This window comes from Lactuca saligna, chromosome 9 (genome assembly GCF_052625555.1).
Source record: "Lactuca saligna cultivar CGN05327 chromosome 9, ASM5262555v1, whole genome shotgun sequence".
NCBI lineage: Eukaryota > Viridiplantae > Streptophyta > Magnoliopsida > Asterales > Asteraceae > Lactuca > Lactuca saligna.
This window is the reverse complement of record NC_136425.1, coordinates 53,831,761-53,846,057: the sequence shown is the minus strand read 5'-3', so window position 1 is coordinate 53,846,057 and position 14,297 is coordinate 53,831,761. Positions and strand designations below refer to the sequence as shown.

General features: G+C 31.0%; 1 protein-coding gene across 1 annotated transcript; it reads right to left on the bottom strand.

Annotated features, from left to right (window-relative positions):
• Window positions 1-5,861: 5,861 nt before the first annotated feature.
• On the bottom strand, window positions 5,862-9,018 carry FKBP53 (FK506 BINDING PROTEIN 53). Its single transcript, XM_078975985.1, has 10 exons — window positions 8,927-9,018; window positions 8,757-8,830; window positions 8,345-8,583; window positions 8,127-8,254; window positions 7,708-8,035; window positions 7,356-7,517; window positions 6,641-6,809; window positions 6,463-6,550; window positions 6,242-6,332; window positions 5,862-6,154 (listed from the first exon to the last, which is right to left on the bottom strand). The coding sequence occupies exons 1-10, from the start codon at window positions 8,937-8,939 to the stop codon at window positions 6,073-6,075; spliced, it is 1,374 nt and encodes a 457-aa protein (XP_078832111.1). The 5' UTR covers window positions 8,940-9,018; the 3' UTR covers window positions 5,862-6,072.
• Between the last annotated feature and the right edge of the window lie 5,279 nt (window positions 9,019-14,297).

Here is a 14,297-nt window from a genome sequence, read left to right as displayed (position 1 = left end):
TTACTAATGCCTTCAGTAGATTGAAAGATCTTTATGCCCAAGAGTCATTTTAAAATGATATTTGCTAATGACATATCATCCTATAGGGTCACATCATATAGCAAGTTACTACTAATTGATTATTTATTAAAGTAATTTGATTATTACTAAATATAATCAACACTTGTATTTAATTGGAAAATTATTATTTTATGAAAATAATATTCTACTAATATATTAGGAATTATTGTTTCTAGGAAATAAAAACAAAAGAGAAAAAAAAAAACTATTTATATTCATAAGGGATGAATACAGATGTTATGCATAAACATTCTGGGCATTTAGAGTATCCATTTAGTTACAATGTAACTACTAGTTAAGAGATTGTGTAAACAACACACAACCTTGACTTCCAAGAAGTCAGAAGTCACAACCGTGGATTCCCTTCATGGGAAGAGGAAGTGGGTTTTCTTTCCTTATCTTCTTACCATGCTTGTAAGATTGTTCCATACTTTCATTAAATGACTTGTTTGACTTGGTACATTTGTGCTAATATATAAATAAGGTATTGGAGTAAAAACTAGCTAGTTTTTCTCATGTACTTTCTTCTATTTTTCCTCTCAAAATCGTAGCCTTTTAAGGCTCTTTCCATATCCCCTCTTGCCTTGTGTAGTGTAGAGTTTGAGTGCTCATAAGTTGCTTCTCCTTAAGGCTTATTTTGTAGAAGTCTTAATGGCTTAAGAACAACTTAATACAAGTGAAGACTAGCATCTTGAAGTAGTTTGCTCTTGCTTGGTGGATACTTGTAGAGAGCTTCTCATTTGGAGCTTCATGTATCACTTCATCAACGTCCATCTCCCATGAGAATCAAAGTCTTCAAAGGTTGTAACACTTTTCCTTCTACGGTTGATTTAATATTTCCATGCCTTGCAAAATGATCCTTGTTTGGTTAAAAAGAGTTTTAAGTTTATTCTATTTTTTGACTTTCGTTGCCATTTTTAGCATTTGTGGTAAAATGATTTTAAATAAAACCCAACATAGATATGGTTATGTTTTTCTGATTAAACATAAGTCTAAAACCTATATGGTGTTCAGAACATTCTAGAACGAAGTAGACAATCAACTATGGAAAAGGATTACAATCCTCCGATCTGACATGGGTGTAGAGTATCTTAGTCGGGAATTCAACGATAATCTAAGGAACTATGGAAATGTTTACTAGTTGAATCCTCCTGGAACACCACAACATAATGGTGTGACTGAGAGGAGAAATCGAAAATTACTTGATATGTTATGTTACATGATGATTTGTGATACGCTTTCGATCGGTTTCTGGGGCTATACCTTACAGACTACAGCTAAAGTCATAAACCTTCTACCGTCTAAGAAGGTTTCAAAGACACTCTCTAAAATGCAGAATGAGGTTTCTCCCTCATTAGTAAATCTGAAAGTTTTGGGGTTATGAGGCTTACGTTTATCATGAACTCCTCGAAAAGTTAGAACCCATATCAGATAAATTTTACTTTGTTGGATATCCTGCTAGATATTTTGGCCCTTTATTTTTACATATCTTTGGGGAACAAATTGTTTGTTTCCTAAAGGGAAGTCTTCCATAAGGGCGATGAGTCATTGGTAGATCATGAAAATTCTACCAGCTAGCAGGAAGCCATGGCAGGCCCTGAGGCTGCTAAATGGAAGGAGTGAATGGAGAGCGAGATGAAATTCATGTATGATATCCAAGTTTGGAACTTGGTTGATAAAACACATGTCCTTCAAACACTCGGGTGTAAATGGGTCTTCTACAAGAAGACAAACATGGATGGTAATATACACACATAAAAAGCTTGACTAGTTGTAAAGGGTTATACTCAAACTCAAGGAATTAATTATGAAAAAGTAGCATTCATACTAGGCATAATTATCTCTAGAGATAGATCTATGCATGACTCTAAGAAAGGGTTTGGGCTTATGCAACATGATGTAACATTGAGCAGAGCTCAGTGTCCAAGTACTAGTGATGAGTTGGATAGAATTAGTCGAGTTCAATATGTGTCGGTTGTGGGATCAATCATGTATATGCAATGATATGTATAAGGTCTGATGTCTTGTGTGCTTTAACCATGACAAGTAATTATCAGGCTAACCCTACTGAAAATCATTGGATTGCATTCGAGAACATTCTTAAGTATCTAAGGAAGACAGAATATGTTCTTGGTTTATGTAGGTATGGAAGATCTAGGTGTAAAGGGCTACACTAATGGTATCTTCCAATTTTATAGAGATGATTCTTGTTCACAGTCAAGATTTGTGTTCTTACTAAATGGTGGAGCAGTGACTTGCAGGAGTTTCAAGGAATATACAATTGCAGATTCGATGAAATAGGGTAATTATATTGTAGTTAATGAAGCTACAAAAGAGGCCATGTATATGAAGAAGTTGATCAATGATGTCCATGTTATTACTAGCATTGATGGTCAGTCACCTTGGCTAAATAACCTAGAGCTCATAGGTGCACAAGGTATATACTCAGGAAGTTCCATTACATCCAATAGTTGGTCGAACAAGGAGACATCGTAGTTAGTAGAGGCACATCGAAAGAGAATAGTGTCGATTCGTTCACTAAACATTGTTGCAGACCAATCATGATAGTCATACTAGGTCGGCAGGCATTAGATTTGTACGTGAATTGGTTTGGGTGTATTTAGTTTAGTTTGATTTGTTTTGGTAACTTATACAGTGTAAATGTTTATCCGATTTGACAATTACTATGTGGAGATCTTAATATATGTTGGAGATAAGTTATTTTCAGTATTTTATTATTATGTTCCATTTTTATGTTTACTTAACTTCGTGAATATTAATATATTCAAAGTCTCCGCAATCGGTCATACTTCTGGAAGTAAATAGTGATTTAAGGTTGTTATGAAGTATTAGTAGAATGTTCGTGGAGATGAACATATCACAGAGATGTGACTAATACTAATGTTTACTTAATGGAGATTAAGTTTGGATTAACTTGTACTTATAGATTACTTCATGAAAACTGTCACGAGTAATTCCAGGATGATAATATCTTATATTCTTCAAATATAAATGCATGAGATTCTTTGTTTTGCAGTATGTTGTGTTTTGGTGTTCTCCAATGTTGTTTGTACAAGCAGCCATACATGGAATGTTCATGTATGACACAATAAGGTCTATATAGTTAAAGTTTGATTGTTCCTTCTGCCATAACGGTTGATGATTTAGTGTAATCAAAGTTTATTTATTCATTTTGCCATAACGGGAGAAGTGATGTCTTTAGGCCCCATGATGATTTGGTGTTGGCATCAAATACATGGTCGTGCTCAAACTGAATTAATAATGAATCAATAATGCAATATGGTGTGGTCGACACAAATCTCTATCAAGAAACATAATCTTGAACGTCTGAGATTCACATAGTTTCATGTATTACGTTTATATTGATATCTTGTGGAACAAAATAATATTTGATCGCTTACCTAAATGTTGTTTATACGTAGAGGTTATGAGTACATCAGTAGTCTTGGTTGACATACACATCGCTTATATTTAAGGTCATCTATAATACATTGAACTTTTAAAAGTTCAATGAATTATCACATCAACATTTCATTAACTATATCATTTTACATATTAAACTCTATGTGACACATGGCATTTTATTATATTTTTTTATAAATAATATTAATAAATAAAACTAGAATAACACATTAATTAGAAATTCATAGTTACAATTACAAATATTAATTAAAGATTATAGTGATAATATAGTACATTATGCTCTTCAATATAATTTAATTGAGCATATTTGAAAACGTTTTGTTAATATATGTAATTTCACTATGTTGTATTATAATAAATAAGATTTGTCTTCTTAAAATATTTTTAAGATTTAAAAAAATTTACTGTTTAGAACAAAAAATATATAAATTAACTTAATAAATTAAATTATTGAATCCAAAGTAAAATAAATTATAAATCAAAAAAACAATAAAGGAAAAGGAAAAGCAAGTTGATGTAAACAGTAACATCACATATGATATCAGACCCATGATATCCATTAGGATAGACAGTGCCTCCATAAAACAAAGAGCTACAACATCATATATCCGACATCTAAAACGCACAAATCGATATCATATAATCAAAGCAAACAAAGGAAAAGTAAGTTGACGTAAACAGTAACACATACCTAGATACATAGGAATATGATTTATCAAGGTAATTAACTTTTTGGTATGTTCACATCTGGGTAACTATCTTTTTTTTGTACATATGTAGGTAACAAACTTTTTGTGAGTGTTCATATATGACCATTATGACCTGCTATAGCAGGTTAAATCCTAAATGTGAACGCTTTCAACAAGTTTGTTACCTAGATGTGTACAAAAAAAATAGTTACCCAAATATAAACAAAACGAAAAATAAAAATTAAATTACATGAATGGTCCCTATAGTTTGGGGGAATTTATGGTTTTGATCTCTAAGTTATTTTTTTAAACTTAAATGGTTCCTATTGTTTATTTTTGTTGCACGTTTGGTCCTCATCTTACCTAAAAATATTGTGCCCTTATTAATTTATTTTTTTTTAATTAATTTTCTTATCTATGTTTATTTTTTACATATTTATAAAAATTAATATACCACACATATTTGTATCTCCTCGGATGATCTCTACTATTTATTTTTTAATTAATTTAATTTTTTAACTCGGATGGTCCATACTATTTAATTTTGTTACGAACTTGGTCTCTGTTTTACCTAAAAAGCCTATTGTACCCTTATTAATTTTTTTAATTAATTTTCTTGTTTATGTACTTATGCTTTATATGTTTAAGAAAAATTAGTAGACCTCACCTATCTGTATCTCATCACCATCCCATCTTTCATCATTCTCAACTTCTATTTATTTTTCATCTTTAGTGATATCGACGTCTTCATCATTACTTCTTTTTTCGGTCCTTCAACTCCGTCAAAACAACATCACAACCCAGTAAATATGAAGAGACAGTAGGTTATGGTGTTGGTTCTCCAGAGTTGAAGTACCGAAAAAAGGACGGTGAAGACGTTGATGTTACTAAAGATGTAAAAGAAATAGAAGATAGGGAGGATCAGAGATAAGATGGTTAATGGTAAGACTCAAATTAAATTTCTCAAATGTGATTTCAGGTTTTATAAAAAATAAATACATAAATAAGAAAATTAATTTAAAAAATTAATAAGAGAAAAATAGTATTTTTAAATAAGACAGAGACCAAACGCGTAACAAAAATAAACAGTAAGAATCATCCAAGTTAAAAAAAAAAAAATTAAAAATAAACAGTAGAGATCATCCGAGGAGATACAAATGTGTGGTCTATTAATTTTTTTAAATATGTATAAAATAAATACATAGATAAGAAAATTAATTAAAAAAAATTAATTAATAAGGGCACAATAGTATTTTTAGGTAAGACGGAAACCAAACGCGCAACAAAAATAAATAGTAAGGACCATTTAAGTTAAAAAAATAAATTAGGGACCAAAACCACAAATTCCCCCAAACCATAGAAACCATTCATGTAATTTAATTTTTAATTTTCATTTTGTTCATATTTGGGTAACTATTTTTTTTTTTTGTACACATTTAGGTAACAAACTTGTTGAAAAAGTTCACATCTAGGATTTAACATGCTATAACAGGTCATAATGGTCATATGTAAACACTTCTAAAAAGTTTGTTACTTACATATATACAAAAAAAAGATAATTACCCAGATGTGAACATACCGAAAAGTTAATTACCTTGATAAATCATATTCCCCATCTTAAAAAAACATATATTAAATAATTGAATACAGTAAAGCAAAATAGCTGAATCAAACAAAAAATCATAAAACCAAATTTCATTTCTTCCAAGACAAAATTGCATTTCCTTTAAATGTGTAGCGCATAATATTCCTCAACTTACAACCAAAAGATTTTTCCCATTGATCACTTTAATTCTCAATATAAAACAAAAAAAAAAAAAAACATAACACCAAAAACCCAAAATACAAATTCTTCTCATGATTTAGTAGTAGTAGCTACCTAATTCACATCAATCAGTTCAACATCAAAAACCAACCATGCATTTGGTGGTATGGCTGATCCAGCACCTTTACTACCATACCTAAAAACCACCAAATTTTCAAATTTAATTTTTTTTTTTAAATATATATAAACAAATAACAAAACTAAATATATATTTAAAAATTACCCCATAGCTGGAGGAATGGTTAGTCTTCTTTTGTCCCCAACACGCATTCCTTTAACACCAACATCCCATCCCGCTATCACTTCCCCAACACCTACAAAAGTTTTAAATACATAAAACATTATTATTATTATTATTATTATTATTATTATATTATAAAATTATCTTACACTAAAAATCTCAAATTTAAATATATATATATATATATATATAAATTATGTTACCTAGGCGAAATTTAAATGGCGCTTTTCCAATGTTAGAGTCGAATATTTTTCCATTCTTTTGCAACTTCCCAATGTAACGCATGCTGATCTGATAAATAGATATAAAAAATAAAAAGTTAGACAACTTTTGATTACTTTGAAACAAGTTATAAAACAAAAAATATATAAATTGGCTCACTTTCTTTCCCAGGTCGGCCCGTTTTCCATTTGGTTTACCCATTTGAATCTCCTCGATTACTAATCCATTTGGAAAAGTTCTAACTTGAGATGCTTTTGATTCAGTTTTTACTTTTGAATCCTTCTTTGTTGTACTTGTACTCTTCTCTTTCGATTCCGATTTTGTCTCCCTTTTGAGTAATATAAAACAGATAATGTAAATTACAAATTTGGTCCCTTAGTTTTATAGCTCTTTTTCAGTTTTGGTCCTTATTACAGATATCATGTGTTATACTCATGAGACATGAATTTGTTTTAATGTAAATTACCTCATAAATAAATATACATTTGAAATTCGAAATATAATCAAGAAAGTAAGATTCACAAAATTCAAACAAAGGGTTAATGAGCCAGGAGCAAAATGGTCATTTTTAAATGTAAAGTAATTTCAAAACTTAAATGTTTCCTAATATAATTAAAAAAATAATATGTATAATAATTTACCAATGAAATTAAGAGAATTATAAATTTGGTCCCTGTGGTATACTTTTTCCTTTTAGGTTTTGTTTGAAGAACAAAATGGTAATTTTACTAAAAAAACATCTGAGTAGTTGAATTTAAGTAATCAAGGGATTAAAATGGTTATATGACACCAAAAATAAAGACCAAAACTGCAATTTACTCTTTGTTTTTATTTTTTAAGTGAGGAAAAGATGTAAAGCTAAGAAGATACTTACTTTACAGGTGTCTTCTCTTCATTGGTTTCCTCCTTTTGAGCTCCATTTTTGTTATTGTCACCACTTTCTTGTGTCTCTTTTACTTTCTTATTCTTCTTCTTCTTTTTTGATTTTTTGGCATCTGTTTCTGGTGTAGAAACTGCTGCTACATTTTCTGGTTGGCTGATAAATGATAATCAATGAGCAACATAATAGAATTAGAAATTGAAAACACCCAAAAGAAAAACAACCATTGTTATAATTAAAGAACTATATAGAATTGAACTGACGGATATTAAAAAAAAAATGTTATTTTATGAATTATGACCCTACATAATTCAAAAATACCTTAAAACAAGATTGAAAATGATACCTGATTGGATTATCTCCTGTAACAGAATCATCTTTCTTTCGTTTTGCTGTATGTTCAGAATCATCTTTCCCTTTTTTCCTCTTGACTTGACCATTTTGACCTTTTCCAGTTGACACTTCTGAATCTTGTTTGCTCTCTGGAACTGGAACACTAGCTTTGTTCTTATCAGAGGGCAATATCAGAAATCCATCTTCATCTTCACTCTCCAATTCTGGAACACTGTTCGACTTTTTTACAACAATTTGCCCCTGTTTATTCTTCTTTGATTGTGCAGGAGTGGCTTTTTCAGTGGCAGGATTTTCTTCATCAACAATCTCCTCAATTCTCACTAATAGGAAAAACAAATGTGATTCAAGAAATGCAAAAAACTAATGTGTAACAATATAGTGCAACAAAAGAGATGTAATGTAGTTATATACCTCCACTGTTAGGCATCATATCCATCTCATTATCAGTGAGGTCATCTGCTTCATCAAAATTAAAGTCACTATCATCTTCAGAGTCCATGTCCATCTCTGGTGCTATGATACCTTCTTCATCAGAATCACTTTAAAATCTTGTTAAGGAAATGAAACAACTAACAGTATATGTTCATGTTCAAGTTCATGTCAGTGGAATAGGATTTAGAAAAGGATACGATTCATAGTCATCTTCATCATCAGAATCTGGCTTTTCTCCATAGAAGAATCCAGATAGATGAATGCTGTGAGGTCCCTCCACTGAGAATGTAACTTCATCATATTCCTCAAACTCGATGTTTAGTGAGCATGTCTCCATTTTTTTTGGTAGCAACGAGCATAAGTAAATCGGTTTCTTATCACCAACATTACACACAACAACAGCCTTCTCTTTTGATGAACCACTACCAAGTGTTGCCTATATCAACATAAGATTTCAATCTTAATTTCAACTTCGAAAATCGGAGTTGATTCATGAGATAAAATAATCGTTTCTCAACTTGCTAACTTAGCAAAAGTAAAACCATGATAAGTGGAAGAAAAATCGGGGGTACAAAAGCGGTTGAAATTATTTGAGCGGCATAAACAAACCTGTGATAGATGAAGCCTTCCTCTTTCATCGTCGTACTGATGAAGGTGAGGTTTGCCGGGCTTTATTTCAATTCCTGAACATCAAACACCAAATGAACAACATTAAGAAAACAATCTACGAAGATATGAATTAGAATGAGAGATGTAAGAACAAAATTATTGAAACTAACCCCAAAACGCCATTATTCAGGTGGCGAAAACGAGATTGAAGAATCGCACCTCTTTGCTTAAACCCTAGAAGAGACTAGAGAAGAATGATGTAACAAGCCACTTGGCTATTCAAGATAAACCCTTGCATTTTAGAATTTGGGCTCTTTGAATTTGAAATTGTGAAGATTTAGGCCCAAAAATATAAAGAGATGCAAGAACTAGCCCGTTTGGTTTTGTGATCTTTGGGCTCACTAAAAATATTAAAATGAAAAATATCATATCTAAAATCTAATAATGATTATTTTAAAACTAAGTAAATTTGGGTTTTGTAAAATGGTTTGCAAATTTCTTCAGATTTTGGTAAATTAGGATTTTTTGGATGAAGTTAAACTGAAATTATTGGCATTTGATGATCACTAACTTAGTGCAATGTAGTTGTTTACAGGAAGGTGCATGTAATAAATCTCAATAATAATAATAATAATAATAATAATAATAATAATAATAATAAACATGTATAAAGTTTGTAAAGTGATCATGCTTTACAAAATAATTTTGTTTAATTATATATTACAATCATTTGAGGAGAATTAATCAACCATTCTATGAGATTTCATAATAGTTATAATTTTCTAAAAATAAAATTTTGCAAATTGTTAGAATTTCAAGAAAAAGTTATTTGAGTTAGGTTTTCTACTACAATAGTGTAGATATAGATGAATGCTCTACAAATAATTGTAATCATCTGTGTAAAAGTGATAATGAAAAAGTCGATGGAGAATTTATCTGTAACCATCTTGTTGGAAGCAGTGGTTGATGAGAGCGGACTAAGGACCAAAATTGACAAACGCTACAAAATGTTTATAGTCAAATTCTGAAATGCAAAAAGTTTATTATTCATAAGGACCACGGTTCTTTATATTTATATAATATAAAATATGTGTATCATCTTTGGCATATGCATACATTAACGCTTCGGGGGCATCCCTAGTTATCTCTAGTTGGTTATTGATACCTCAATACCTCATTTCAACTTAAAGGGATTATAAACATACAACAATTAAGCACTACAATCGTCGAGAGAACCCTCCAGTTGAGTTACATCTACGTCTTAAAAACGAGTATGAGTTATGACCATGTCCTAATCCACCCTATACATGTCGAATTTAAGTGTTAGGCTAGTATATCTTCAAAACTATCAAGTATTTGTTAATGATGGACATCAACTCGACATCACAATCCAATGTGGTGATCATGGCATAGACATGAATGGAACAAAAAGTTTGACTCAAATGAGTGTAGAGAGTCATAAAACGTAAAATTTGTAGTCTGGGTATCAAAAGGAAAGGGAATATTATAGTTGAACATGCCTAATAAATTGAGTAGCATCACTATTTATACTAACTCCCCCACACTTAACATGGAGGAGTTGATGGATAAATGTTGTTGTAAAATATATGATGAAGATTGAAAATGATACCCTTGTTTAGATATATATTTTTTAGATGATTGTGGAAATAAGAACTTAAAAAACATATGCAAAGGTTAACGAGACTGTGGGTTTATTTTACAAAGTATTGATAGTTATAATATTTTGGGATATACTGTAAAATTGTGTTGTTTATGTATGCAAGTTTTAAAATAATGTAAGTACATAGTTACGTCATACCAGTTATAAATTTTAAAAAATTTAAATTGTAAGTATTTTTAAGTTTCCGTTGTATCATTATTTGTTAAGTTGATGGTGATGATTTGTTTATTGATGTATCTTTTGTATTTTGAGATATTTGTATATGTTGTTGAAAGTTCAAGTGTGACGTCAATAATATATATATGAATTAAAAAGCATTACATTCACTTTATTATATTACAGGTTTCACTGTAAGTAAGTCGGATTACATGATTTGGTGGGGTTTTCTTGGATGCTTAGGTCATTAAGATGTTTTAATATTTGTTATACTAGTTGAAAAACAAGTTTATAACTTATAAGTTGGCAGATAAAAACGACATTTAATAAAAACCAACTAACAAACTAGGTGGAATATATAAAATGACATAAAATGATATTTTAGAAAAATATGTTTTTCATAAGGAATCCAATTCATTTTGAAATCTTGAACCAAACAAAGGAAAGTGATGGAATTAGATATCAATTCATTTTAATTTCAATGGATTCTAGCAAATCAAACGACACCTAAGTTTTTTAAAAAACTAGCTTATAAACGATTTTTTGGTTTGTCAAACATGTCAACTTAAAAAAACTTGAAAACTAAACTAGCTTATCAAATTCATGTATTCCATTTCATTTCCCACGAACTCAAGAGCATACTTGATTATTTATAGAAAATTTGAAAAAAAAAAATATATTCAATGTGAATGTAAAAAATATGTGGTTTTTGTTTGTCTAAAAACGTTTAGTAGTGCATCAGTGGTTTATTTTTTGATCATTTAGTGATTTTAGTCTCTATCAACTTGTAAAATACTATTACGCTCTTATAATTTGTTTTTCATTCTTTATTATATGTTTTAATATTTTCAAAATTAAAATTAAAAAAAAAAAAAACACACACACACACACAAAACCCACCCCTTGTCCCTTCCTTATGGCCCATCCAAATTACAAGAAAGTCGTCTGCAACTTTCATCATAAAATCCTCCAGCATTATCAGTGAATCTACACTCACTTTCTACAGGCCCGTCCCAGAAGGTGTGCAATATGAGCGACTGTCGAATGACCATCTTTTAAAGAGGCCATTTTTTTATGGAAATTGTTATATTTAAAAGATAGTAAAAATAATTTTTTTTATGTCTATCTTCATGGTCCCGATTTCTGTTATTAACACCTTAGAGTCTCTTCGTGCTAGATTTTTTTGGGGAGCTGACTTAGATGCGAGATGTATGCATTGGGTTCGCTGGGATCATGTCTTAGCTCAAAAATAAGATGGGGGTCTTGGTATTGGCAGCCTCTATTCCTTTAATCGGACCTTGCTTTATAAATGGCGCTAGAGATTCTTTCATAACCCGAACTTGATATAGGTTAAAGTTGTAAAGTTCTTTATGGTCGAGACGGTGGTTGTAGTTCTTTTTCTCCTAGAAGAGGTTCGATTGGTCCTTGGAACGGTGTCATTAGGATGCATGCACAGCTTAATAATCGTGATCTTGATCTCAGAACCTTCTGCCCTATTAGAGTTGGTGATGGGAATAGTACTGCTTTTTGGCACGATGTTTGGAAGGGGGATATTCAAGTAGCAACTTCTTTTCACATGATCTATGCTCTAGATCTTCATAAGTTTATTTCTGTCCGTGATAGGGTGCTTCTCGGTTGGAATTCGGACTGTCTCAGGCGTGCTCCTAGAGGGGGTATTGAGGAGACCCAATGGATTGCTTTCAATTCTTTAATGCAGGGAGTTCTTCTTCATTCTATTCTGGATCGTTTGGGTTGGACTATTGATGCCTCCGATTCCTTTACTGTTTCTTCTCTCCACACTTTTTCTGGATAGTCATATGTTACATTATGGGGGTCATGAGACTCGTTGGAATAACTGGGTGCCTATTAAAGTCAATATTTTCATTTGGAGATTGCATTTAGGAAGCATTCCGACTAGAGAGAATTTTTCTCTCCGTGGGATATCTATGGACACAATTCTTTGTCCTGTTTGCCACAACTCCGTCGAATCAATTGACCATCTTTTTCTCAAGTGTATTAACCTGGTTGAGATATGGACTCGAATTGCTGTTTGGTGGGGTGTGCAACCTCCTCAGTTAGTCTCTATTGAGCATCTCCTCTCCTGGCCTGAGTCTATCCGCGCTAAAAGAGGGCAAAGACAAGTTTTTGATACTATCATCTTGACTACCTTATGGTGTTTATGGAAGTTTCGTAATTCCACTATCTTTGGAACGGTTCATCCTAGGAAATCTATCATTTTAGACGAAGTGATTGATAGATCTTTTTTTTTTTTTTTTTTTATTTTCAATAGATGTAGAAAAGCTAAAATGAGTTGGTTCTCTTGGTTTCATAATCCCCTTTTAGCTTGTAATTTGTTGTGATCTCTTTTCTTTTTCTAGCTCTTTGCTAGTTTTTTTTTTTAATAAAATCTCTGCCGTTCAAAAAAAATTATTGAATTATTATTAAAAAAAAAAAAAAAAAACTTCATGAAATTTGTATATTTTAGGGGTCAATTTTTTTTCTCTCGCCCTATACCCAAAATATGTTTGGAACGGCCCTGACCTTCCATTGTTGGCAATCTCCCCCACAACTTCTCCCCTCCCCTTTCAACCCATCGACACATTCTCTTCCCAACGCCAACGATGAGTACGAAGTTGTGATTCCATACATCATGTCACTCATGCCTCTCCCTTCATATAACGAAGCCAAGCAAAGTTTTGTCCTCTAAAATCCTTATACCCCAATCTAAACTCAATGAAAAAGGTTAATGGTAGTCGATGAGAGAGAGAGAGAGAGAGAGAGAGAGAGAGAGAGAGAGAGAGAGAGAGAGAGAGAGAGAGAGAGAGAGAGAGAGAGAGAGAGAGAGTTTTGTTTTTTATATAAAATAATAACAACATGATGAAAAAAAATTCATAATGAATTATCTAAGGGTATATTCAACATTTTAGATTAGATATAGACCAAAACTACAAAATATTATAATCATATGGATCAAACCCACACAATATATTTAAAATTGAACCGTTAATACACCATCAAACTTTTTTTATAAACAAAAACCTTATATTCTTAACAACTACATAAACTCCTTTTGCAATTTTGTCTTATTTATATTACTCTTTCATTTTTATCCTTTTTCCCCTCTCATTCTAGTCCCTTTATTTAATTAAAAAACTCAAATAACAAACGTTAATGATTTGGTCCTTAGATGGTTCACTTTTATTTTATTTTATTATTTTGTTTTTTATGTGAGTCACAAAACCATGATTCGTGCTAACTCGTGCCTCGTATCCCTGTTTCATTTTCAATTTTATTTTAAATATTTTTCTAAATTTTAGTTTTCAATAAAGTACTCTATCTACATTTTTTACGACTTTTGTTTCTTATGAATTTATTTTTACAAAATAATCTTTAACATCTTTTACAAATTTGTTTTTCATGCACGTATTTTTAATTTTTATGTTTTTACAAATTATTTTTACATATTCATTTTAACCAATGTAGGATTTTAAACACACGTAAAAAAGCCATTTTTACATATTCGATTTCACATACTAAAAGTGTATTCATGGGGCGTTGAAGGGGACAAAGTGGGCAGCTGCACAGGACCCAATTTTTTCCTTATATATTTTTATCTAAAAATAATAAATTATAATGAAGATAATGATCATTTTTTTCTTGTTTGTCCTGAACTTTTAAGAATATTTAATTTTTCATGACCGGTC

Coding starts and splice junctions, on each gene's coding strand:
- FKBP53 (XM_078975985.1), bottom strand. Junction 8,584..8,756: donor GAAGGCTTCATCTATCACAG/GTTTGTTTATGC, acceptor ATGTTGATATAG/GCAACACTTGGTAGTGGTTC. Junction 8,255..8,344: donor GATGAAGATGACTATGAATC/GTATCCTTTTCT, acceptor AAGATTTTAAAG/TGATTCTGATGAAGAAGGTA.